Genomic DNA, 25,925 nt, shown 5'->3' with positions numbered 1-25,925 from the left:
TTTGAACTAATTGTAGATGCACACTGATAAACATAATAGAGATAACTGTGTGCCCTTCCCACAGCAGGAACCTCTTGTAGAACCACATAGCTCAACAAGAAGACATTCACTGTGAGGGCATCACCAATCTTCTTCATTCCCACTCGACTGGCACCCTTTCTGTACGATTGTTCTATTCTCTTGCTCTCTCTATCTCCCTGATGACCTCTAAAGGCCCCATCTCTGGAATTTTGTCACTTCAGGAGTGTTACATAAGGGGACTCATAAACAGTATTTAACCTCTGTTTGTTTTTAATTCAGGGAGTTCATTCAGGTTGTTACATATTTTCAAAGGTTCATTCCTTTCAAAATGGTATTCTAAGTTTGCATAACTGCCTGCCTTGCCCACAGTTAGGATCTATGCCCCACTAAGCAAACACACGCAGATTTTCTTGTGAACACATGAACACAAGTTTTCACTTCCCTGAGATAAATGTCCCCAAATTGCAGCAGGTGTATCGCAAAGTAGCTGTACCTTCCATTTTCTGAGAAAACAAAAACAAAAACCAAAAGCCACACAAAGGTGGGAATGGAAATGCATTCAGAACTTGGGCTTCTGAGGAAAAAACGATGGTGAGGTGGACGCCATGATAGGATGATAGGATGGAGATACATGCATATGTATGTGTATGTGTATATGCATATGTATATGTGCATTCATATATGTGTTCTCAGTCACTATCAATTTGAGCCACATTGCGGTTTGGTTTTAATTTGCTTTTTCCTGGTGAGTGGAGGTTTGGACGCGTTTTCAGAGGCTGTCTCCCAGGAGCTGTCTCCAGACATTTCCCATGGGAAGCAGTCTCTTCACAGGGAACTCAGCACAGCCCTTGCCCTTGGGTTGTGATTTCTGTTGAGAACCGCTTCGTCATTCAACGATTTCCAAGAGAACTCAGAGCAGCTTGAGAGCCGCAACCAAAAAAGGCCTTTTCTTCAATGCGTGATCAAGGCAGACTGACCACACAGACTTAAAGGAGGTAAAGAATGAGCAAGGAGTTGTTACTAAAGGGGCCAGGCTGGGGATAGCAAACCCTCCCACCCAGGTCCCTAGAGCATCTTCCACACACATGCGCAGCACCGACCCCTCCCGGGTCAGTCCCGCCTTCAGCCCCTCCTCTCAGTTCATGACCAATTAGAGTAGAGGAGGCGGGATCCCGCTGGCCGCGGTGCTGCTTGGGTAGCATCCTTGGTTACTGTTGCTAGGGCAGTGGGTCTCAGCAGGTGTGAGTAGGAAGTTTTGGGGAGGCTTTAGTCGAAAAGGTCAAGGGGTGAGTGTGGAGTCTCCGCTGGTGATGGTGAAGCAGACGATCCAGATTTTCGCTAGGGTGAAGCCCTCGATGCGGAAGCAGCAGCAAGGGGTACGGGCCGCGGGGTCCTGCGTGGGGCGCGTGGGGGGGAGGGGAGGCAGCGCGGGGGGTGGGGGGCGGGGCGCGGCCCTCAGCCCAGAGCTGGAGCAGGTGTGCACAACCCGTGCACGTGAGCCTGTTTGCACGGACACCTGTGCGGTGCCCAATCCACAAACAGGTGCTCCTTGCACTCTTCTGGGCCACTGCTCCCAATCCCCAGTCCTGCACACACAACCTGAGCTGGGGCTGAAGGGTCCGCAATGGGAAAACCTGTGAGCAAGTGTTGTAATGCACTCTCGTGGGCAGAATCACACAATTGTAGGCAAGCGTGCACAGGCTACAGCCTGCGGGATTTCTTATCTAACTGCTTTGCTGTTCTGCGATGTTCACAGGCTTGTGTTTGTGTGTGTGTGTGTGTGTGTGTGTGTGTGTGATGCATTCTTAGTAGATGTGCTGTGTCCCGACACACACCCCGCCCCCAGAAAGCATTAACCCATTAACCGAGGTGTGTGTTAAATCCAGAAGTCTGCCGAGGTTGTGAAGAGGGACGTCTGCTTCTGCCTTCTGGGTGATGAGCATGGCTATGGCAGCGTCCCGAGAAAGCATCACCTGCCAGGTCCCTTCTCTGGTTTAGCACTGGTCCTCTGCTAGGGCTGTTATTGTCCTCATTTTACACAGGACTCCTGTGTGGTGGGTTAAGTAAAGCGGCCAGCGAGCCCAGATGGCGAGTCACAGGAACTCACCTTTGTTTAATGTTAGCTTAATTAGTTGTTTGTCTTGAGGCAGGGTTTCATTTGTAGTAGTGGCTGGCTGGAACTCAGTAGGCTTCAGTATGCAGAGCGGGTTGGCCTTGAACTCACCTGCCTCTGCTTCCTAAATGATGGAATTAAAGGCATGGGTCGCCATGCCTTTGTTTGTTTATTTATTTTTAACTTTACATTTGTATCAGGAATTTTAATTGTTTCTTTCACCATCTCCTCCTCTTCCCACCTTTACCACCCAAGCCTGCTTCCCAACAAGTCCCTCCCCCACTCCAGGTGGTTTTTGTTTGTTTGTTTGTTTTTTCTGGGCCTGAGGCACCAAGTTTAATTTTAATTAAGGCTTTTGAAACTTATATTTCTGCTACAGAGGAAACACAACAAAACCCCCAAAAGCTTTCCCCTGGCTTCCAAAGTGAGTATTCAGGCAACTTTATTCATGTTTATGAATGCCTAGAATAAGTGTATACTTAATATTGTCTTCTCTCTATTTCTTTGCAGTGTTGTATGTATGCAAATTTGTAACATTATGGCATCCTATAATTTAGCATTGGCCTCTGGTAATTTATGTCCTTAAAACAAATCAGGAGATTATAATGCCCCTGCCATTGTGATCTATGGCCTTTATCCCATGAAAAACATTCAGGAAAACTGTAAGAAAAGACCCCAGAGAAAAATATTAGCCATTTAAAAAAAATTATTTTATTTGTACAAGTGTTTTATCTACAGGTACATATGTATTAAAAGTTTCTGTACCCTGATAAGCCTCTCCACCAACACAGCAATCTAAATCAGACCAAATCAAACCGAATTAGAAAAGGCACAGGGTTAGTGGATAAAACACTCCCAGATGATTTTCCAGACCATGTGTCTGTTTTCTGGCAGAGGGCAATTTAAATACCCTGTGGGAATGGCCTTGAGCATCTCTGTGGGAGGAGCCCTGTTTGGCAGGCTTTCTGGGGTGAGGTGGGGTGTGGGGAGAGATGGGGAATGGGTATTGAGGTGGAGCTTCCATCAGAACCATGTATACAACATGCATTCAGTGCCTGCAGACCCAGAAGAGGGCATCAGATCCCCTGGAACTGGAGCTATAAATGGTTGTGAGCCCCCATGTGGGTGCTGGGTATCAAACCCAGGTCCTCTTGTAAGAGGAGAAAGTGCTCTTCACCATTGAGCCATCTCTCCAGTCCCAATACTATTCATGTTTGTTAAGGAATAACATAGTAGGTAGAGAACTTTGGGCATCTTTGCTCCTACCTCCTAGCAGATACTGCACAGAGATCTTTCAAAGTACATGTAACACTGACCTCCCAATTCTTAGTCTTTGGACTTAGTTAGCAGTCGAAGAGAAGCCGAGCCATGGTTAGGAGGTGGCAGGGGTAGAACTGGGAAGCTCTTGAGGAGTCTTGAAGCTTAGCCATGAGCACAGAGTGGGTTGTGGTCCTCCAGGAAATAAGCTCAGATGTCATATCACATCTTCACGATTTCAGCTTCTGTCATAGCAGCTCATTATGCTGCTACAAGCATAGAGTTGACACATACCTAGCCAGTGTGTCCCCTCTGTCCTCCAGAAGCCCCACTGGAGCAGGGTTCTTCTTGTCCCTATAAATGTCGTGGCTGTTTATAATACAAAACCAAGAGCAGTTCCAAGGCTTCATCTATCTAACTCCTTGAATCATAAAAATATCAATCATTCCGTCTTACAGATTAGGCCAGACCTGGAGGCACATGCCTATCAGTCCTGGCTCTCAGTGGTGGTGGTGGTAGGGTGAGGGGGTGGGAACCAGGGGGACTTTTGTGAGTTTGAGGTCAACTTGGGCCCCATAGTGAGCTCCAGCAACTCTAATAGTATTGGCTACTACTGTCTGAGACCCTGGTTTCTTCTTGTTTTGATTTTGCCTCTTTTTGAAAAACAAACAGGCAAACATCTGAGTCAGATGGCACACATCTTTAATTCCAGTAGTAGGGAGGCAGAGGTAGGTGCATGCATCTCTGTGAGTTCAAGTCCAGCCAGGTCTATATAGTGAGTTCTAGGATAGTCTGGACTTTACACTGAGACCCTGTCTCAGCATTACACACACACACACACACACACACACACACACACACACACACACACACACGGGGGAGGGGGGGAGAGCACTACACATAAGAGCGAGGGACTTTTTTCTTCTCTTTGGTGGTGGCAGTGTGAGGGCTTCAACTCAGGGCCATGTGGACGTCAGGAAGCAGCTATACTGGGCCACTTCCTAGCTCTCAGGGACTTCCCAGTCCCTTGAAGGATGGCTTAAGCACAGTGGTGGGAATTCATCTGCTACCTCAGTCCCTCCCTTTCTGATTACTGAGCATAGAGAGATACTAATTGTCTGTAAAGATTCCTTCTTAAAATTGTGTGTGTGTGTGTGTGTGTGTGTGTGTGTGTGTCCGTGTGTGTGTCCCCAAGTGAGTGCAGATACTCTCAGAGGCCAGAAGGGGGCAGAAATTCCACACACCAAACCCATGTCCTTTGAAAGAATAGCAGGCATTCTTAACCACTGAGATCTCCACCCAAGATACAGATTTTTTAAAATGTATGTGTCACCCTCGGTTTTGTGTATTTCGTGTTATACACTTCTCTTACTCACGTCTATTAAACTAGCAATGCCCTACCCTACCGGATAAATTGTTTTGTATTCTTCTCTCCTATATTACATCCAGACCACAGTTTCCCCTCCCTCCTCCCAGCCTTCTTCTCCCCCAGATCCACTTCTCTGTTGCCCTTCAGAAAGGAGCAGGCCTCCCAAGGATACCAACCAAACATGACATAACAAGTTACAATAAGACTAGGCACATCCCCTCATATTAAGGCCGGGAAAGGCAATCCAGTAGGAGGAAAAGAGTCCCAAAAGCAGGCAAACAAGTTAGGAGTCCCATAAGAACACTAAGTTACACACCATGGCATGATGCAAAGTGTCTAGGCAGACCCACGCAGGCTCCCGGATAGTCGCTTCACTCTTTGTGAGCTCCTATGAGCCCACAGTTTGTTCTGTGGGCTGTGTTCTTGTGTCCTTGACCCCTCTGGCTCCTACAATCCTTCCTCTCCCTGCCCTACAGGATTTCCTGAGCTCTGCCTACTGTTTGGCTGTGGGTGTCTGCATCTGCTCCCATCCGTTACTGGACAAAGACTAATGACGAGTATGCTCGGTTCTGGTCTGCGAGTACGATAGAGTGTCATTAGGCATTATTTCATTGGCTTTTGGTTTTGTTGTTTTGTGTGTTTGTTCACTTATTTATTGCTGGTTGTGTTAGGTTCTATCCTAGCAGCATAGAGTTTTTAAATGTCTTTTGGGAGAAAAAAACAAAACAAAACAAACAAACAAACAAACAAACAAAAAACAACTGTAGTCAGAAAGCCTCAAATGCCCCCTTCTGCTTTCAGAAATTTTATTTTACAAAATAGCTTTTTCACCTGAACTTTTCATGTTTTTTAAGTAAGTTGTTTCAATAAGAATCAGCCTAGGCCAGGCATGGTGGCACATGCCTTTAATTTCAGCACTTGGATTTGGTGGCAGTAATAGATGGATCTCTGCCAGCTGGGTCAACAGAGTGAGTTCCAAGCCAGCCTGGGTTATACAGTGAGACCCTGTCTCAAATTCAAAAAACAAAACAAACAAACAAAACAAGAATCTGCCTTGGCACTTATTCATGCTTTCTATAAACTTGGGTTTTCCGTGGGTAGGAATATGACTCTTACCCTCTAATCATACGTCAAACGAGTCTCACTTAGACAGGAAGTAGTGCCTGTAAGAAAGTATTTTATTTCCTGGTGAAAGACAAGAAGCCTTTTTCAATCTTCTTTTTATGGTGGATTACAGAATACTTCCATTTGCATTACATCATCCGACCCCCAGCCTTGCTCTCCGAGAGTCTGGGGATTTTGTTTCCCACACTTTGTGTATCGAACCTTTGATGCTGAGAGCAGTGGCTGGTCACACACCTGGTAGTCTGGTTCAGCATATAGACATTAAATAGTAGGGCTTTTTGTTTTGTTTTGTTTAGTTTTGTTGCCTAGAGTGTTGATTTTCCTGGCCAAGAAATAAAGAGTGAGTAACAGAGACGGGAATCAGAAAATGTTTCCACTGTCACGGTTTTAGGGCTCTCTGCGTCCACATCAGCTTGGAAAGTGGAAGTGATTTCTCCCAGGTCACTTATTAAGTAGTGGCTGAGCTTCGATGAAAGCACAAGATATCAAAGACATGCGCACGTACCTTTTCAAAGCATGTGACATACCAGATTCCTGAAATGTGGGATTTGGGGGGGATGTAACTGAAACTTGGACACCCCTCTTAGCTCCCTGAGAAGGTTCAGATGGCATTGTTGAGACTCTTGTCTGTAGTTCACACATGCTCAGAAGAGCTTATGGGTTGTAGCAAGAATGTGAACTTCTTCTCTAGATGGGGAAGCAGTGCCTAGAATAATGCCTTTGAGGGTCTTCTCAATGACAAGGATGTATTTACCCAATCAAAGCTGGATATTAGATCATCAGAACCTTGATGCAGCCTGGTGTATTTGAATGCGAGTGTCTCCCTTAGGCTCAGACACGTCAATGCTGGGTCTCCAGCTGCTGGCACTATTAGTTGGAGCTGGAGTCTTGCTGGAGGAAGTGTGTCACTAGGTTTGGCTTTGTGGGTCTATAGCCTCACCACACTCCCAGTTCAGTCTCTTTGTCTCATGCTCGTGTGTGAAGATATGACCCCCAGGCTTCCTCCTCCGGCTGCCATGCCTTCTCCCTGCCCTCGTGGACTCTCCCACAGGAACCACGAGCCAAAACACTCTTTCTTGCATAAATTGTTTTTGGTTATGGCCTTTTATCACATTAACAACAAGTCACCAATACAAGCATCATTTAGGTTTTAACTCTTGTTTTGTCCTATGTATTTGTATGAGCCTACTAACAGTTCAAAGAGGATTTTACATAGTATACTGTGCTATGATATTTTGTCATAAAAGCACAGTTTTTGTACCAATACAATGCTAATCAATTCAGGTAAGAGGTCATGCTGGAATTTTACCATTTATACCCACCTGTTCTTATATTTGCAGATTTATTCTATAGATGAAGATGAAAAATTAACACATAGCTTGGAAATTCTCTTACCCCGAGATCTGGCAGATGGATTTGTGAACAATAAGAGAGAAAGCTACAAGTTTAAGTAAGGTTTGCGTCCCTCTGCTTTGTTTACTAAGCAAGTGCTTGTCCTGTGTCAGCTTCTGTTGCCAAAATCATCAGCCCCATTTCTGTGGCAAGCTCAGCTGGTATATAGAGGTCATTATTGTGGCCAAGGTTAAAAGGTAGGTTTCTGTGTTTGAGATTATATTCCAGGGCTGGAGATTATATTACAGCCCTGTCCATAAAGTACTTGCCTTCCAAGCCTGGGGACCTGGGTTCAGACCCCTAGAACCCATGAGAAAGCTGGACATAGTAACACACCCATGAGATCCCAGTAAGAGTAAGATGGGAGCCAGAGAGAGGTGGAACCCTGGAAGGCCATGAGCTAGCCAACCTGGCAAAGTTGCAGGCCAATTAGAGCTCCGTCCTCAAACAAGTTGGAACGAACCCTGATTATGGGCATGTGAAGCTGTCCTTTGATTCCACAAATACACTGTGAACATGTGCACCCCACACACAAGTGTGCATGCATATGAACTCATACATACCACACATGGATAATAAAGAAGCAACACCCTATAGTGTCAGATTCCAGCTTTAGTGTTATGATTATCTTACTCTGCTCCTTGTGGGTTAGTCCCTCAAGAAGTCCACGAATGTATAGATGTTATTAAAGGTTGATGTCATGGCCCGGTCTCTGTGTTACTTAGGTGGGCTTTTTTTTTTTTTTGTGATATAAATGATACATGGGTCTCAGGTGCACAGTACCTGGGATGTCCTATGGACCATCCACTTGGATCACATCTGTCCTGAAATGAGGTACTCTATAATGCATCCATTCATTCTGAACATTCAGTATGAAAAAAACGAAGAGAATATAAAATATCTCAGGAACTTTTTTTTCATATTGATCCCATATTATAGTGACAAAAATTTGAATATATCAGCAATTCTAATTAATTTTCCAGCTCCTATTTTTTTCTTTTATTTTGAACTGGAGCTGGAGCACTTTAAATAACATATATGAATAGTTTTGTATTTCTCTTGGGCGGTGTATTCTTCACTGCCATCCTGAGAGATGCGAGGTCCAGGCCACAAGGACAGGAAAACAAAGTCCTCAAGACAAAAAAGTGCTTGTCTGTTGAGGACAGAAAGGGGACCATGAGGCTTACAGAGTAAGCAAGGTACAGACAGGAAGAAGACAGGTAGAAGGCACCGAGAGGCCAGCTTATATAGGAACTTATGAGTGGAGCTGTCATCTCAAGTGCCATGGGTAGGAAAGGGGTGATGCTGAGGAGGATGAAGGCATCACATCTCTGTTGCCATAGCATGGCCCTTGCTGACCTTGCAGTAGGATGGCACTTGCTGTCATGGCAACACATACTGTAAGGGGGTAAGGAAGACAGGTAAAATAATTGGTGGGAAATAGAGTGCTGAGAAATGTCCATTGTATCCTGTTCTACATCCATGGTTCTTACCAACCCAGGGACTAAACAGAATTAAAAAAATCTGTGCTGAACACACACAGGGTCTTTTATCATCTTTCCATAAACAGCGTAGTGTAAAGCTATTCCAATGACATTTGCCCTGTTAGGTGTTATGAGAAATCTGCATAATATATGGAGAGAGGAGCATGATGTAAGATGTCTGCACACCTGCAGACGTGGGTCTGAGGATGCCTGGCTCTACTCTAATTGGATTCTGGGCATTTGGAGGCCAGAGTTGACAGAGTTTGCCAATGAACTCATTACAGAGTAAAACAAAGAGAATGATCAAGGGTGCTGGGGAGTTTGGGATTGAACACTTAAAAGGATGGAGTTGTCATCTTGTGGGGTGAAGAAGAAGGTTTCAAAATAAAGGCTTGAGACTAGGAGATTAGCCCTGTGCAGTTGAAATGGGCTTCAGGCAAAGGCCACACAACATCCTAATGAATGAAGGGACATCTTGGTCCTCGGGAACCCTACTTTCTGTCTCTGTGTGTTGTTGATAGACATGAGGCCCCCGGGCTATGTCTTATCTCCATGGCCTCAGCTTAATCTTCACCAGAGTTTGGACTGAACTTGTTGCAGCTGTTCTGAATTCTAGGATTCTCTTTTGTTCTTCAGAAGACAGCTGGTCAAAGTTCCTGTCCAGATTGTAACATAACTCTGTCGTGAAAGTGAGAAGTTTGGAGATATTTGATGCTTAATACACAATTACCAATTAACCATGAACTTTGATCTTGAAGTTTCCATCCTGAAGTATGGAGATAATAAAACTATCTCAATTATCTCTTGTTCCACTATGTTTTGAACGATCAGAAGATATAATTTTAAAATGATTTAATGGATGTAAATGTCCTTTAAGTTTTTAAAATTATGTGTATGTGCACTATATTAGGTGTTGTGAGAAATCTGTGTGCAGGTGCCCACGGAGGTTAGAAAAGGGCATTGTGTCCCCTAGAGTTGGACTTACAAGTGGTTTCAAGGTTCCCTGTGTGGTGCTGAAAACTGAACTTGGGTCCTCTGTAAGAGCAGCAGGTACTTTTAGCCTCTTAACCTTAATGGCGGAGCCATCTCTCTAGCCAGAGGGTATCATACCCCTCCCCCAAGGACTTCAATATGTTTTACAAGTATTGTTCTCAAAGTATATTTCAATCTGATTACAACCTTGGTGGTGTGTCTAGCATGTGGGAAGCACTTGACCTGCATTTTGGAAATAGGTAGGTAAGTAGATGGCCTGACCATAATTAACTTTTTACAAGGAACATTTCAGAATATGTTCTCTGGGTGACTTGAAGGTACCTGGCACCTGTTGATGTTACAGTAATAGATGTAGTTCCTAGTGCTCAGGGAAATGGGGTGGGGAATGTCACATTGCCTCAAGGTCACCAACAACCAGGTGAGAGAAGCCAGCAGGCCCTGTTCATAGGCAGCTTCCCAGAGGCCCTGATGGACGTCTGTAATCATCACCACCAGGGTAGCTCCACGCTTCTTAGAGCACACTCACGCATGGTGGCTGTGTGCTCTGTGGACTTCTGTGCTATGCTGGTGTTCAGACCCAAGGCTGCGGTTCTCTGATTGTTCTGAAGGAGTGGTCCGGGCACACCAACAGCAATGCTACCCGCTTGCTCATATCCTTAGACTACTGGTTCTCAGCCTGTGGACTGTGACCCCCCCCCCATGGGGCTGAATGGCCCTTTCACAGAGGTTGCTAGGACCATCAGAAAATACATATATTTATATTATAATTCATAACAGTAGCAAAATTACAGTTATGACATAAAATTGTTTTAGCGTTGGGGGTCACCACTGCATTCGGAAGGTTGAGAACTCTTCTTTAGACTCTCTCAGCATTTGCTCATCTCAAATGAAGGTTGGCAAGCCCTAGGGGTCCTTGGAAGTTGGTATTGGTCTGCGATGATAAATTTCTTTCTATTTTTATTTCTAATCTAACTCTGGGCAGCTATCTGTACTCCCCAGTAGGAAAACTGTCTTATATGTCCCTGTAGTCCTGCCACTTCAGTTAACGTGGCCAGCTGACTTGTGCAGTGGGCAGGCATGCTGACCAGAGGTTCAAAGCCACTACACAAGCTGCTTAAGATGCCCTCAAAAGTTTTGCTTGAGTTTTTACCTTAAAGTCTGTATGTGCTCCACCTTTATTTTGAAACAGGTAAGGCACTGGGAAGAGATCTCAGTTGGCAGAGTGCTTACTTGGCAAGCTTGATAACCCGTGTTCGATCCCCAGAACCTTCATTTTAAAAGTCAGATGGGAAGATATGCCTATAAGCCAGGACCAGGGAGATAGAGGCACTAGGGCTTGGTGGCCAGACAGCTTAGCTGGCTCTGCGAGCTCCAGGCCACTGGGAGACACTGTCTTTAAAACAAAAGTGGATGAAACCCAAGGAAAGACACCAAGGTTGTCTTCTGACCTCTGCACATGCATATATGCAGAGAGAGGGGCCGGGAGGGGGGCGGAGGGAGAGGAGTTACATACATGGAAAACAGAAACAGGCCAGTCAGTGCTCTGCCGAAGGTCCGCCTTTGGGATGTTTCAGTGGGTGCTGAACTTGCTGCAGAAGAAGAGTTTATGTCACCCAGTGTCCTGCTGTGCTGGCAATCCTATACCAAACTTAAGAGTGATTCTGCAAGGATGGAGCTGGCGCTCTGGCACCTCCCAGAACGCCCTTCCCTGCTGCTCTGGTGAAGACCTGGCTTCGCTGGACAGAGCAGTCTTTTCTGACTCTTGAATCCTGGGCAAGGGAATGAGACGACAACACCCAAAGCCGGAATCAGTGTTGTGGAAGGAGGTACCCGATGCCTGGGCAATAACTGCAGTTCCAATGGATTGCACAGTTCATGCTTGCAGTCTTCCCTCAAGCCCAAGGGCCTTTACATCCTGCTCTTGGGTTCCCAACTCATGTATTTCTAGAGCTTTGACTCTGACACTAGCCACAGACACTGTCCTGTTGTGGAATATTTGTTCAACAAGGCAAAGATGTGTTACATTTGTTTATGCTGCATTTGTTTAACTGTGTAAAGATGTGATGCTGTTTTACCTTGCCTAAGGCACCTGATTGGTCTAATAAAAAGCTGAACAGCCAATAGCTAGGCAGTAGAGGGACAAAGGGAGTGGCAGGCAAACAGAGTCAGTAAGGAGGAGGGGTCTAGGCTGGAGAGAAAAGGAGGAAGAAAGAGAAGGAGATGCCTGGGGCCAGCTAGCCCGGGAGCCCCCAGCCCAGCAGACGTGGATGAAGCAGCAGAGTAAGATGCACAGAAGGAAAGGTAAAAGTTCCTCAAGGCAAAACAGATGAAGAGAAACAGGCTTAATCAAGGTAGAAGAGCTAGCTAGAAATTAGCATAGACTAAAGCCTAGAATTCCTATCTAATAAGAAGCCTCCGTGTCATGATGAAGGGGCTGGCAGTCCGAGAAAGCCTGCCACACCGTCCCTCTTGAGAGCCAAAAACACACAGTTTATTATGTAGTTCAAAGCTGGTGAGATTTTTTTTTCAGAGGGGGACAATTGTTCAGATCTTGTCAAAGCCATATTGTTTACTCGCCATTTGTGAGCCAGAGCACAATGACACAGTGTGGGGGTGACAGGGTAAACATTGTGTTAGGTTAGCTAAGCCCAGTGATGTCAGCGTGGGGTCGTTTACAAAGGTGTTTATGAGAGCAAGATCCATCAATCCAATAGTATTTGAAGTTATAGCTTGGGGATAATTACCATTTTCACATTGCAGATTTCAAAGGATATTTGACCAAGATGCAAAGCAAGAGATCATTTTCGAAATCATTGCCAAGCCAGTCGCTGAGAGGTAGGACATCCCAGACTCTGTTCGGTGGGTTTGTGGCTTTTCATCTTATCTCCAGTCTTCTCCTCAGGGAACTGTGGTCATTTGTTTCCGTGTATCAATCACACACTCTGGCTTCAGGGCATGAAACAACGGTGATGGCATTAATCATTCATATCAGTAGCTGCTTGTGAGCCTCCAAGCAAACAAGAGATGCAGATGGGATAGCTTTTCTTAGTCCCAATTTAAAAGGTCCCTTGTGGGCAGGAGCAATGACTCGGTGGTTAAGAGAACACACTGCATTTGCAGAGACCAGGGTTCATTCCCCAGCTCCCACACGGCAGCTCACAACCTCCTATAACTCTAGCTCTGGGGTCCTAACTCCCTCTTCCAGCCTCCAAGGTCACCTGCACACCTGTGTACATCTGACATGCAGACACATACACACAAACACATAAAGAAATCCTTTAAAAGGTTCCATAAACCAAGGATTATGTAGACTGGTACTGTTCAAGGTGGTGGGAGTCAAGATGGTTTTCTGACTGTTATTTCAGTGTACTTTCCTTGGTTCAGTATTTCTTTTATTATTACTATTGTTATTTAATTTTCATATGTGTCTATGTGGTATATGTATGTGTGTGTTCGTGTGTGTGTGTGTGTGTGTGTGTGTGTGTGTGTGTGTGTGTGTGTGTGCTTATCAGTGCTTGAGAGTATGGAAGGTAGAGATTGATGGCTACCTTATGTGGGTTTCCCCAGCCTGGTCTCGACCCCTTTGCTCATCACTTCTCCCTCTCTACAACTGGATTCCAGGAATTTAGCTCAGTGTTTAGCTGTGGGTGTCTGCTTCTGCTTCCATCAGCTACTGGATGAAAGCTCTAGGATGGCATATAAGGTAGTCATCAATCTCTGCCTTATTTTTTTTTAACATAGAGTCTCTCACTGAACATAAAGTTCACAATGTCAGTAGGAATGGCTGGCCAGTGAGCACCCAGGAGCTGCCTGCTTCACTCACAGTGGTGGAGTGAATGCATTCACAGGGATTGGGTGAAAGCATACACTGCCATGCCAAGCTTTTCCCACGAGTGCTGGGAATTTGACTTCAGTCCTTCTCATGCGGCAAACAAGCACTTTACCCTCTGAGTCATTTCCTCCGCCTCTCAGTATTTCAAACAAATGACAAATGGACAAAGAATAAGGTTAAAGGGTGACACTCAGGAGCCTAATGATGGTTGGATCTGTCAAAGTTTGGTCCTTACTGTGTAGAGCCATATGTTACAGTATACCTGTAAACAGAGTTCTTAACTGGTCTAGATATTAAAAAGCCAGAGTCAGATGTAGAGGAAAATGCTGAGAGATCAGAGAGAAGGAGCAAGCCACAGCTCACCTTACCTCCTAAGCGTCTCAGCAGAGAAGATAGCAATTTCCTGTTTGTCCCTGCTTATATCCTGTTTCTGTCCAGCTACGCCACTTCCTGTCTGTCTGGACAGACCTCCAAACCTCTATGGTTAGCTAGTGGCAAGCTCCATTCTCTGACCCCCAGAGAGGCTTCATTTGTGCAGGAGAGATGTCACCACACATCCCCACGGCTCCAGGCCGGGACAGCAAAGGATGACATTTGCATGATGGTGCTGGGAAGTGAGACGCAAACACACTGATGTGTCTTGACAAAGTTTCCTGGGGTCTTGGTCGGTGGATCTCAACCCGTGGGTGGCACCCCCTTCGGCAAACCTCTGTCTCCAAAGTGTTTGCATCATGATTCATAATGCTAACAAAGCTACAGTTAGGAAGTAGCATGGAAACAGTTTTATGGTTGGGGTCACCACACCATGAGGAACTGTATTAAAGGATTGCAGCTTTAGGAAGGTTGGGAACCACTGCTCTAGACACCTTGTGTGGCAAACACCTTGTCCCGTTTGAGGAATCTCACTGGGAGCGACTGCCAGTGAGGTTGCTCTCTGATCCTGAAGCTATTAGAATGGTCCGTAACCATCCATTGTTACAGCTAAGATGAAAAACTATGTCTGCTAAGTGAGCCAGTTTTCGAGTTTACTAGTTCATGTCACTTTCTGCGGACAGTGGGGGAAACCCATTGTTGCTCCTTGTCCCTCACTTCTCCATTATGGATCTCGCCTAAAGCAAGCTCTTCCCATCTCATACAGTCTTCCTCCATTGCTAAATTACAAGCACAAAGGCTTTAAGGATTTCTTCTATACCCACAGCCATGGATTAAATCTTATTTTTCAGAGCAGTAGTCTTGCATTTAATTGTAAGACGTTACATGTATGTGCTTGCATGTGGGTACAGTGTGTAGATACCCACAGAAGACAGAGTGGGCATTGGGTTCCCTGAAACTGGAGGTCCAGATGGTTATGGGCTGCAGTGTAGGTGCTGGGACCCAAACCCAGGTCCTCTGCAAGAGCAGGGAATGCTCCTGACCATTGAGCCATCTCTCCAGCCTCTAGCTTTGTGTTTCATTTGGAGGCTTCTTCACTCATCCATGGCAGGAAATATCTCCACTCCCCACTTGGAGCCTCTGCTCTTTTCCTTAGCTTTTCTTTATCTTAAATCTGTGTCTGAAGATAATGCATTCACAGATAATTCCAAGGTCTCTCTAGCCATTCCAGTTTGTCTTACTATCCTTCCAAAGAATGGTAGATAGGAAAGGCCAACAGAAGCAAGGCCTTCTAGGAACGCTTTCCTACACAGGTGGATAGCGATGGACAGCAGCTGGAAAGACTTTGACTCTAGTGCTGGGCCTTGTAACCCACTGTCAACAGCACAGCCATACTTACGACACACATTAAATGGCTGGAGTGAGGCTGGGTACACCAATGACTTTGTTCAGTTCGTTGTCGCCTACAGATCCAAATATCTCCACCTGGAGCATGAGCTTGCTTGATAGGATTTCTGTCCTCTGTGAATTCGGGGCTCCCCTTTTATCCCCACCCTTGAGTTCTGGGTCAGAATTTACAGCGTATTCTTCTCTAAATAGCAAGCAGATTTACGATTTAGGATTGTCAGATAGCAGTAAGAATACACTTATGTGTGCACCGGAGTGCTTTGACAACTTCAGAGCGCTGTCCTGTGGAGAGTCTCACGCTGCTAATGAAGGAATCTCAGATGGTGCTTTGGGTGGGAAGCCAGGACGCTGGGCATCTGATGGACTTTTGCCTGACCACACAGTTATGAAGCTGTGGATATAAGATGAGAGTCTACTTCTTCCTGTGACTTGACATTTGTGTTGCTTTAATCGCACTAATCATCCGGCACCCTTGCTAACCTTATGGATGCCATTCATGTTACAGGAAAGGTCATTTTGTCCAAACTCATTCCACCTCCCTCTCAGCATCAGTCAGCCACGTCACTCAACTCCGTGCCCTTGAGAAAGGGCAGGCTAAGATAAGCATATATCTGGGCAGTCGGTTTGGGGGCGGGGGAACAAATTTCCCTGTAACTTCCCATTTTCTGGACTTTCCTTCCTGTGACACAAGTGTCTGTAGTCTCTGATGGCCCTATCAACCACAGTTCTGTGTACTCAAATGCCATTTGCCCTTAAAAAGTGTAAATGCTCTCAAAAGAAAATAATTATGCCACATAAATTAAGCTTTAGCCATCATTCATTTGGTGAAATTAATTAATTGATTGATTAGCTAATAATTCATTTTGAGAGGAGTCTCACTATATAGCCCTGGCTGTCCTGGAACTCTTTGTAGGCCGGGCTGGCCTCAAACTCAGAGATCCACCTGCCTCTGCCTCCTGAGTTCCGGGATAAATGGTACACTTGGCACCATTCAGTAACTGTTAGCAAAATGCTAATGATGTGTCAGACGCAGACTGTAATTCTAGCTCCTGGAGGCTGAGGCAGGAGTTCACTAATCGAAGGCCAATGTGATCTATGGGGCAGAGACATACACATATATAGATAATTAAAAAGAAACCCGAAACGACTTACAAAACCCCTAACAACCCTCTGTTCATGTCACCTTCCTAAGGAGGCACGCCCTGACCTCCTTGTAAAGGCTGCATGCCCTCCCTCACCACCACGTCATTCCTGATGCCCTCCCCACTGCCTGATGTCCATTGTGTCCACAGCACTCGTCACCAGGACTGCCTTCCCCTTGTACAGTCTGTTACTCATGGTCTGCCACCTCTTCCGTTCTGCTCCCTGTGATTTCCGGGTACCTGATGCATTTGTATGTGTTGCTGTGTGTACATTTGTATGTGTGGGTACACATGAATATGGGGTTAGAGAATGACATCTGGTATCTTCCTCTTGCTCTCCACATTACTTTTTGAGATGGAATCTCCCACTGAACCCATAACTAACCTGCTGGCTAGACTAGTTGGCCAAAATGGCCCAGGTATCCTCCTGCCTCAGCTCTTCCCAGTACTAGGCACACCTCCATGCCTGGAGGTTTACATGGATGTTGTGCATCTAAACTTAGGTCACATAATTCTAGGTGCACAGTATACTGAAAACTCCTAAGCTACTCAGCTTATCTCAGCTGCGCATTTAAATGGTGGCCCTGCATTTTCCTCCACCCTTGCCCTGTGATCTTGTCTCTATGCATTGTGTTGTTAACATGCCAATCTTCATCAATGGGCCAAGCTATGCAGATAATGTCCTCGCTCCAAGGCTCTATTTCCCTTTGCAGCCTCTTCCGTCTGTCCTCCTCTTGGTTTCCCAGCCCAACTGAGTATCCATCTCCCTCTCCATTCGTCCCTGTCCCAAGCAGACAGGGTTTATGCTTGTCACTCTGAGGCTAATTCGAGTCTTTACCCTCGTCCTCAACATCCAGCCCAGAATTTCTTAAATTTGGGTGCAGACCTCATGCAAGGTCATGTGACTGACTGGGAGAATTATGGGAAAATTGGCAACGGTAAAATATTGCTGAGTACACCACAACCAAATTCAAAATCAAATGTTTAGTGACTCTGACATGTCTCTGGCAGTGTTGGCCTGTGTTACAGCTCACGAGTAAACTGCAGCCATGTGTGCTGTGTCCCAGCACGCCAGTGCAGCGGCTTGCATTGCAGCATGTGGCCCCTGTACAGCCTTTGGTCTGATCTCAAAGCATGGGCCCTCTACGCCATGTGTGCCCTCAGGCCATTCAGTGAACAAACGCTTGAGTGGAGACTGTAGTAGGTTATATACTGTAAGACTTTAACTAAGCATCAATCAAAGCCTTCTGCTCTTAGAAAAAAACAGGTTTTCATTACTGGAAATAAAGCCTTTAAACCTTTCCCTGTTGCCATTCTTCAGCATGGCAGTGAGCGTTTGTGTGCTATTGAATTAGACTTGAGTTTCATAAAAAATAAGTCATTAGGTGAATTTTAGCTAGGGATTAGGAACAAATTTCCCACAAAGTCTAGAATGCCTCTAACCGTACTTAGACCATTTTGAACAGCGTATTTATGCCACGGTATCCTCACCATTGATGATTATCCAGTCAATCGATATATGGAAATCCCTGAAAGCCACCGAAGATCGCTATCCTGAAGTCCCAGACACCCAGCCAAGATCTAATCGTTATGTAAAGTTCCACAAGCACATTCCTTGCATTTGTATGCAAATATGACTTTTGCCTTTAATAAATAACAAAATTGTATTGTGTGGAATAATTGTTCTTAACTTAGTTTCTGGAGGCTGTTGAGGTGGCTCAGCAGGTGCTTTCCAAGCCAACCTGGTGGTCAGCAGCAGTCCGTGGATCCATCTGTGGAGAGAGTTCACTCCATGAAGTTGCCTTCTGACTTTCACACTCAGGCCACACATGAACACACACACACACACATGCACACACACACATATACATACCACACACACACACACATACACACACACATATATACCACACACACACACACACACACACACACCACACACACATACATACATACATACCACACTCACACACATATATACCACACACACATGCACACACATACACATATAGAGCACACACATACCATACACATACATACCACACGCACACATACACACACACCACACATATATACATACATACCACACACCACACACACACACACACACACACACACACACACACAAATCATGAGCATAATAACAATAGTAATAAAATGAGTTGTCAGGAAATACTTCATTTTTATACTTATTAACTAAACATAGTATTTTGTTAATTCTTAGATTTGTTTTCTTTTTTGTGAAAATAGAATTTGTCACACAATATATCCTGATACAGTTTCTTCTCCCCACAGGACTTTGTCAATTCTTGGAGAATTTTATGCAGTCTATTTTGTTCATATTTGCTCCTTCTCCCCCAATCCCTTCTGCAGCCACCCTCTCTACCCTTAACTCCATCCTACCCAACGTCAAATCCTCTTCTTTTCGTAAAAACCCAATGTTGTGTTACCTGTATAACCTGAGGTTGCACAAACTTCACAAGTGAAAATATTTAAGAAGTCCATATCTGGGAGCCGGGTGGTGGGGGAGCACAGCTTTAATCCCAGCACTCGGGAGGCAGAGGCAGGCGGATCTCTGTGAGTTCGAGGCCAGCCTGGTCAATAAGAGCTAGTTCCGTAGGTAGGTAGGTAGGTAGGTAGGTAGGTAGGTAGGTATGTGTGTGTGTATATATATATATATATATATATATATATATATATATATAGAGAGAGAGAGAGAGAGAGAGAGAGAGATAAGATCTGGTCAGTCTTGTAAATAAATGAATAATGAGACGGGATCAGGTCCATCATGCGTCCTGGTGGCTCTCCCCTTGCCATGCAGTTTCTCTGGCCTTGCCATTTTCTCTTCTGCCCTGCTGTCCTGGGCCAGGCTCTCCCACGTGGTCACGATGTTTGAGCATTCTGTGTTTTGTACTGGTTGCATCCATTTTCCCTGCACAGAGTGCAGTGGCAGCCGTCACTGAGGGCTGAGCTTTGCTTGTTTCTCTGAAGCTTTCACCATCACTTTACGTGAGGGTTTACCTTGTTTTTGTAGCACGCACACCTTCAGTATGAAATCCTACCACACATTCCTCTTGGTAGACTCTGGGTTATGTCCTTAAGGATTTTTCTGTTTCACTGATGTTTGCTGCAATATCTCCCTTTTTAGTTTTAACTTTAAAAATCTGGGTCTTCTCTTTCTCTTGGTTAATTTGGCTTAGAATCTGTCAGTCAAAGAACCAACCATTTTATCAATTCTTTGTTTTTTGTCTTGTGTAGGGTTTTGTGAAGCTCATGGTTTTTACTACACTAATTTCAAACCCAATCTTGGTTATTTCTTCCAGGTTTTTTTTTTTGGGGGGGGTAAGTCTGGGTAGACATGACATTTCAAGTCATGAATACATGAGAATTTAAAAATAAATATGTTTGAAAAGCTATTCTAAGCCATGTATTCATTCGGCACAGGCTACATGGCACTCCCTTTGTTCTTATCAGTGTGTTAGAGATGCTACCTTATAAGGTGTATCCTAATAAGAAATTAGAGTTGTCCTAACTATGCAAACCCCCCACAGTAGTATGTTTGAGAATTAGATGCACTTATTCACAATGCCTGCAAAGCCAGGCTCTACAGTCTCCCTCCCCTTCCTCCTCAGACCTCTGATTCTATGAGGGAAACTCTGATGTGGGTATGCATCTCAGAGCTTACCTGAGCACAGTGCTCCCATGCGCTTGGCTTGGAGGCAGGGTGCCCCAGCAGCTTCTTAGCAAATGTAAGAATGGCCATAGCTAAGATGATACATGCCTGCACATATTGGCTTAAAGCCATGATTTGAGTGAGTTTAAGCGAAGATGGGTCTGTTCTTTTGTGTCGCTAGATTTCCTACATCCCAGGCCCTGTTTTCTCTCCCAGCAGGCTGCTTTGTGTGGCTCCTCAACTCCCCCTGCCCTCTGAATCCCCAGATGCAGTCAGTGAAGTCCTCACAGGCTGGCTGGGACAGTGGTTCAGGGGAAAGAGGCCACACTGCTCTTCCTATCCCCAGGACCAAAGTCAGGCAGCTAACAACCATGCATGTCTCCAACTCCAGAGTCCGGATCCTGTCCTCCGGCGCCCCAGGCCCCACACTCCTGTGCATTCCCTATATGCTTGTACTCGGAGGTGGGAGGGGAGTGGGTGGTGTCCCTCTCCCTGTGTGGTTCCCCTGGCTGCCTGTTTGCTTTATATTCCAGATCAGCCAGCACTCCCGGATCCTAGTCACCTCCCCATGTAAGTCCTGACCCACAGGTCGTAACAGAACCGTCACGGCCAGCCCTGGGTTTCAGCACAATTCCTGTGGCTGCCCTGTACATCTTGTCTTTGTAAGAAAGTTTTCTGGGAATAGAATACACTGCCCATTCCCTTCTGGGATCCTTGCTAATAAATGCTTTACAGGGAGCAGTCAACTGCCCTTCAGCTGGAAATGGTATTTTCATTCCGTAGAAGAAGAAAGTAAAATGGAGCAATGCTAAGGGACCTGCAAAGGTCACAGAGTTAAAATGTGACAGAGCCAGGATCCCAGCTCAGCAAGGCTGACTTCAGCTGCACATTTGGACCCACCAGGCTGTACCACCCTATGATGAACAGGAAAGCCGCGCACTGCTGTTTGGGAAACCAGTCACTTGAAAGGATATATCAAAATGATCCCTGCTGATGACAGGTACGAACTGATCAGCCCACGTCTTCTCCACCCCGTGCTTTTCGCTACATACTTCAAAGGACATCCATTCTTTTTTCTTGTCCAGGAAGCAGGAGTTCAAATCCTCCCTACTCGCAGCCATCCTAGAGAATAGTCCTGTGCTTCTCTGAACCTCCGAGCCTTCCGTTAGCTCCGTCTGCTCTGAAGAGTTCAGCCTTAGCAGTCAGGGTTCACTTTTCCTGGCAGCTTAGTGTGGCATGTTTTGGGTCCTATCTGTTGAGTCCCTGCAGTGGTCCCCACACTCTGTCAAGCGCTCCTGGCTGGCTCTGTGTCTCTCTGCCCTGCTACAGCTGCAGCTGTCCAGCATGTTTGTTTGGGGCACAGCCTGTCACATTTCCTGCCCTTGTGGTCTTTCACTGTGGCACCACACTTGACCACGTCTGCAGTGTCTTGTTGATCCCGGACTCCGTGCACCATGGCTGCCACACTGTGCTGTGTGGGCTGGCTTGATGGCAGGTGACACCTTTTCCCAGGCAGCATTTTTCAGAAGCCTGCCTTCATGTCTCCCTGATTTTTTGCTGCCAGTAAAGATGGAACTCCATTCGGGCCCCTTTGGGACCAATGGATCATTATAATGCTGTAGACTAAGACTGAAAACCATATGGACCTTTACTATACACTACCTTTAACATGCAGTTGCATTCCAGAATCCCAAAGGAGGTCCATGACTTGGTGCCTTGTTAAAAAGAGCACACTTAAGCAGGGCAGTGGTGGCACACACCTTTAATCCTCACACTCAGGAGGCAGAAACAGAAGTGTCTCTGGGAGTGAGTTGGTGGTCAGCCTGGTCTACAGTGTGAATGCCACAACAGTCATGGCTACACAGAGAAACCCTGTCTGGAAAAAGAAAACAAAACAAAAGCCAAAACAAACCATAGCCCTTGTGACTAAAGCTGTCTATCGTTTGTGTGGCTATTCTGGAACAAGGTTCTGTTTATAACAAATTTGATTCCTCATCATTTTTCCTACCATAGCAGTTGGATCATGGGAGAAGGTTGAAGTTTCTCTGCCATCTGCACTTGCTGTCTGGAATCCTGTTTGATATTGATTTAGCTGTAGCTAAAACGGCTAAAGCAGAGAGATCATTAGACCAGAAACTCAAATCTGGGAGTTCAAAAAAACACCTCTTTCTCTTTAAGCCAGCTGCCTGGCTCTTGTGCTTAGGATTTCTTCTGAAGAAGCTGTCTGAGGACCACAGGAGAAGCACCCTACTTAAAGCTCTTGGCTTTATCACATGGTCTGCATAATTAACATTGAAGAGAAAATATTGTTACGTTCATTTTAAAGGGTTGCTCAAACCAAAGGGCATATTCTGGGTTATGTCTACTTCACGGGTACTGTTCCTGGAAAGATTTTTAAAAATTTAATGTTTGGTATCTTTTGTTTAAGAAACATTACCATTCTGTGTAATTTGAGATCCAGACAGATCTATCAAGCTAAGCCCCTTACAAAATATGGTTTATTCCATTGTCCTGGGAAAGATTTAAGACTAAGATATCATGCTGAGCCATTTGTTTACTTTCATGAAAAATCTCTTTCATCTTCCATCCAAATAAGAAAGGATGTTTAAGTCCAGAGATGTTTTACAATTCAACCCTCATTATAAAAGAACACATTTTTTTTAAAAAAGAGGTAGTTCTTAAAAATGAGTTAAGATAAAAATTGATTTATGTAGTAGATGGCTGCATTATGTTCATTAAAAACTTCAGTGTCTTGGAGTTGAAGTCAGCACAGTGATTGCTCAAACAGGAGGGGGAAAGTATACATTCCTCTATATGCCTGGAAAGCTGACAGAGCCATAATCCTTCAACCCCATAGCTACCACCAGCTCCATCAACCCCCATAGCTACCACCAGCTCCATCAACCCCCATAGCTACCACCAGCTCCATCAACCCCCATAGCTACCACCAGCTCCATCAACCCCCCATAGCTACCACCAGCTCCATCAACTTCCATAGCTACCACCAGCTCCATCAACCCCCATAGCTACCACCAGCTCCATCAACCCCCATAGCTACCACCAGCTCCATCAACCCCCCATAGCTACCACCAGCTCCATCAACCCCCATAGCTACCACCAGTTCCATCAACCCCCCATAGCTACCACCAGTTCCATCAACCCCCCATAGCTACCACCAGTTCCATCAACCCCCCATAGCTACCACCAGTTCCATCAACCCCCCCCCCATAGCTACCACCAGCTCCATCTGCGGCACCTGCTGTGTCCAAGGTGGGGTTTGAGCCATGGTCAACCATCCCTCTGCTTCCACCCATGCCGAGCACCCTGGGTAAGCCAGGTCATCAATCTCTGCATGTGAGCATCTGGCCTGCTGAGTATGGCTGGAGGAGGATGTCCTGCTCAATGGTGGCCTCAAATGGGCTCCCACATCTCTGCAGCTTGCTTACTTTCTCATTGTTGATTGCTTCCCAATAATTTCTCTAGAAATTATTCTAGAAATTAGTCTAGAGCCTGCGACACCCTCTTCTCTTTCACACAGTTTCCTTGAGTAAATATACCTGGTCAGTTCAGTCCTGCCTCCTGCCACCACCACATCACGACTTCCTATCCACCACAGTAGCCTGAGTCACAGTGCCCAGTGTTGGTTTTCTGAGGCCTTGGCTTGCCTTCTAAGCTATAGCACATTTGTTTTCTTCTTTCCACAGCATCAGACTCAAAGTCTTGAGGCTTTGAGGACCAGAGTTCAAATGATGCGATGTCAAAGAGACATGTTTGGTACCAGGTTAATCGGTTAATCTTGTCAACTTGACTAGATATCTAGAACCACCTGGGAGCACACTGCTGATTGTGCCAAAAAAAAAAAAAAAAAAAAAAAAAAAAAAAAAAACAAACCAAGATTTGGTTCTATCATGTTGCGTGTGTATATGCATGTGCATGCATGCAACAGTGTGTGTGTGTGTGTGTGTGTGTGTGTGTGTGTGTGTGTGTGTGTGTGCAAGCTTGCAAGTGCAGGTGCCTGCAGAGCTTAGATGTGCCAGATTCCCTGGAGCTGAAATTACAGGCAATTGTGAGCCACCTTCCTCTGGAAGATCTGCATGCATTCTCTCCCAGTCATCTCTCCAACCCTCTACTGTGCTTCCTAGGAGGTTCAATTGAGAGGGAAGACCCGCCCAGAATGTAGGCAGCACCACCCCACTGGGGGGTCTAGGATGAATAAAATTTGGAAAAAGAAGTGTGCAGGTTGGGCGTCAGCATTCCCAGGGGTCTGCCTCCTGGATGTGGGGTTACATTGTTCTCTTGCTGTGAAGGTGGGATTGATTGCATCCCCTCAAATGGTGAGCCAAAGGAAGCTCTTCCCCCTTACATTACTTATCACCACTGATTTGGCCACAGCAAGAAGAAAAGTCACCATATAGCTTCCACAGAAGAAAAGTGCTGCCCTGTGGTATCTGACTGTCTGCTCAGATCCACAAACACGGGCATCCTTGTGTGCCGGCACCTGGTGCCTGGCTCTAAAAGTCCTTTGGATGGTTGTCTCTGCTGTGAACTTGCTGTCTCTCCACCATTGCCATTGCAAGGTGTCCTGCCCCTGGGGCTAGAATAAGTGCTGAGCAGTAAACAGAATTCTCTAGAAGGCACAGTGAGATTAGGCATCGTCACACACACACAGCACGGCTTTCCACACAAGTAAGTACTATGCGTACCGTATTAAAAGATGGCTCCTTTGTGTTTCTGTTTGTGTGTGGACATGCAATTGGATATGCAAGCTAATATTCGAGCCAAGTGTGTCTTCACAAAGATGCTAGCTGTAAATTTAGCCCATTATATTACTTCAGTACACATTTGCTTGTTTACTTTTCCATTTAGGAGGCTGCTGTCATTTGTTTGTGGAACATAAGCACACATACAAATTCCCTTTTTGTCCCCCATGATGGCAGAAGGAACTGAGACCTCATATGATTTATTTTTTCAGTAGTCAGTCGACGCCACAGTGTTCTATTGTAAAATCTCCAGAAGAGTTTCACGTTAACTTTCTTCAGAGCTGTCTTTTTGCTTGTCTTTCAAGCCTAGCAGTGCTCAGACACATCTGTGGTTGGGGACAGTTGGCATCTGAGGGCTGGAACAGTTGGCATTTGAAGGCTGGAAGAGTTGACATCTGGGTGTTGGGGACAGTTGACATCTGAGAGTTGGAGAAGGTTGGCATCTGAGGGCTGGAACAGTTGGCATCTGAGGGCTGGAAGAGTTGACATCTGGGTGTTGGGGACAGTTGACATCTGAGAGTTGGAGAAGGTTGGCATCTGAGGACTGGAACAGTTGGCATCAGGGGGTTGGGACAGTTGGCATCTGGGAGTTGGGACAGTTGGTATCTGGGGCTTGGGAACAGTTGGCATCTGAGGATTGGGACAGTTGGTATCTGAGGGTTGGAACAGTTGGCATCTGAGGGTTGGAGAAGGTTGGCATTTATGGGTTAGAACAGTTGGAATCTGAGGATTGGGGACAGTTTGCATCTGGGGGGGGTTGGGGATAGTTAGCATCTCAGGGTTAGGCTAGTTGCTGTGTGGGGTTCTAAGATGGATCTTTGTTGCTGAGTAAAATTCTGTGGTTTTGGCTCAGGAGAGTTAGTACAGTATTTTTGGTTGGTTTTCTTAGGTGCCCCTTGGACCCCATCCACATACTTCTTTTCAGGAGTAGCTTAATGATCCCCACACCACACCAAACTCAAAGCAGAACCGGGGAAGTGTTGGA

The 25,925-nt window shown here is 45.6% G+C and overlaps 1 protein-coding gene across 1 annotated transcript in view; it reads left to right on the top strand.

The window, feature by feature from the left end:
• Window positions 1-1,217: 1,217 nt before the first annotated feature.
• LOC127236515 (kinesin-like protein KIF6) overlaps window positions 1,218-25,925 on the top strand; it is a 134,638-nt gene continuing 109,930 nt past the window's right edge. The window contains exons 1-3 of the mRNA XM_051204202.1: window positions 1,218-1,397; window positions 7,226-7,335; window positions 12,515-12,589. Of these exons, the coding sequence (XP_051060159.1) occupies window positions 1,332-1,397; window positions 7,226-7,335; window positions 12,515-12,589 (251 nt within the window). The 5' untranslated portion in view covers window positions 1,218-1,331. The remainder of the gene's footprint in view (window positions 1,398-7,225; window positions 7,336-12,514; window positions 12,590-25,925) is intronic.

The sequence above is a fragment of the Phodopus roborovskii genome, unplaced genomic scaffold (assembly GCF_943737965.1).
Source record: "Phodopus roborovskii unplaced genomic scaffold, PHOROB, whole genome shotgun sequence".
In the NCBI taxonomy this organism is placed as follows: domain Eukaryota; kingdom Metazoa; phylum Chordata; class Mammalia; order Rodentia; family Cricetidae; genus Phodopus; species Phodopus roborovskii.
Note: the sequence above shows the minus strand (reverse complement) of the source record. Positions and strands in the feature narration are given on the sequence as shown.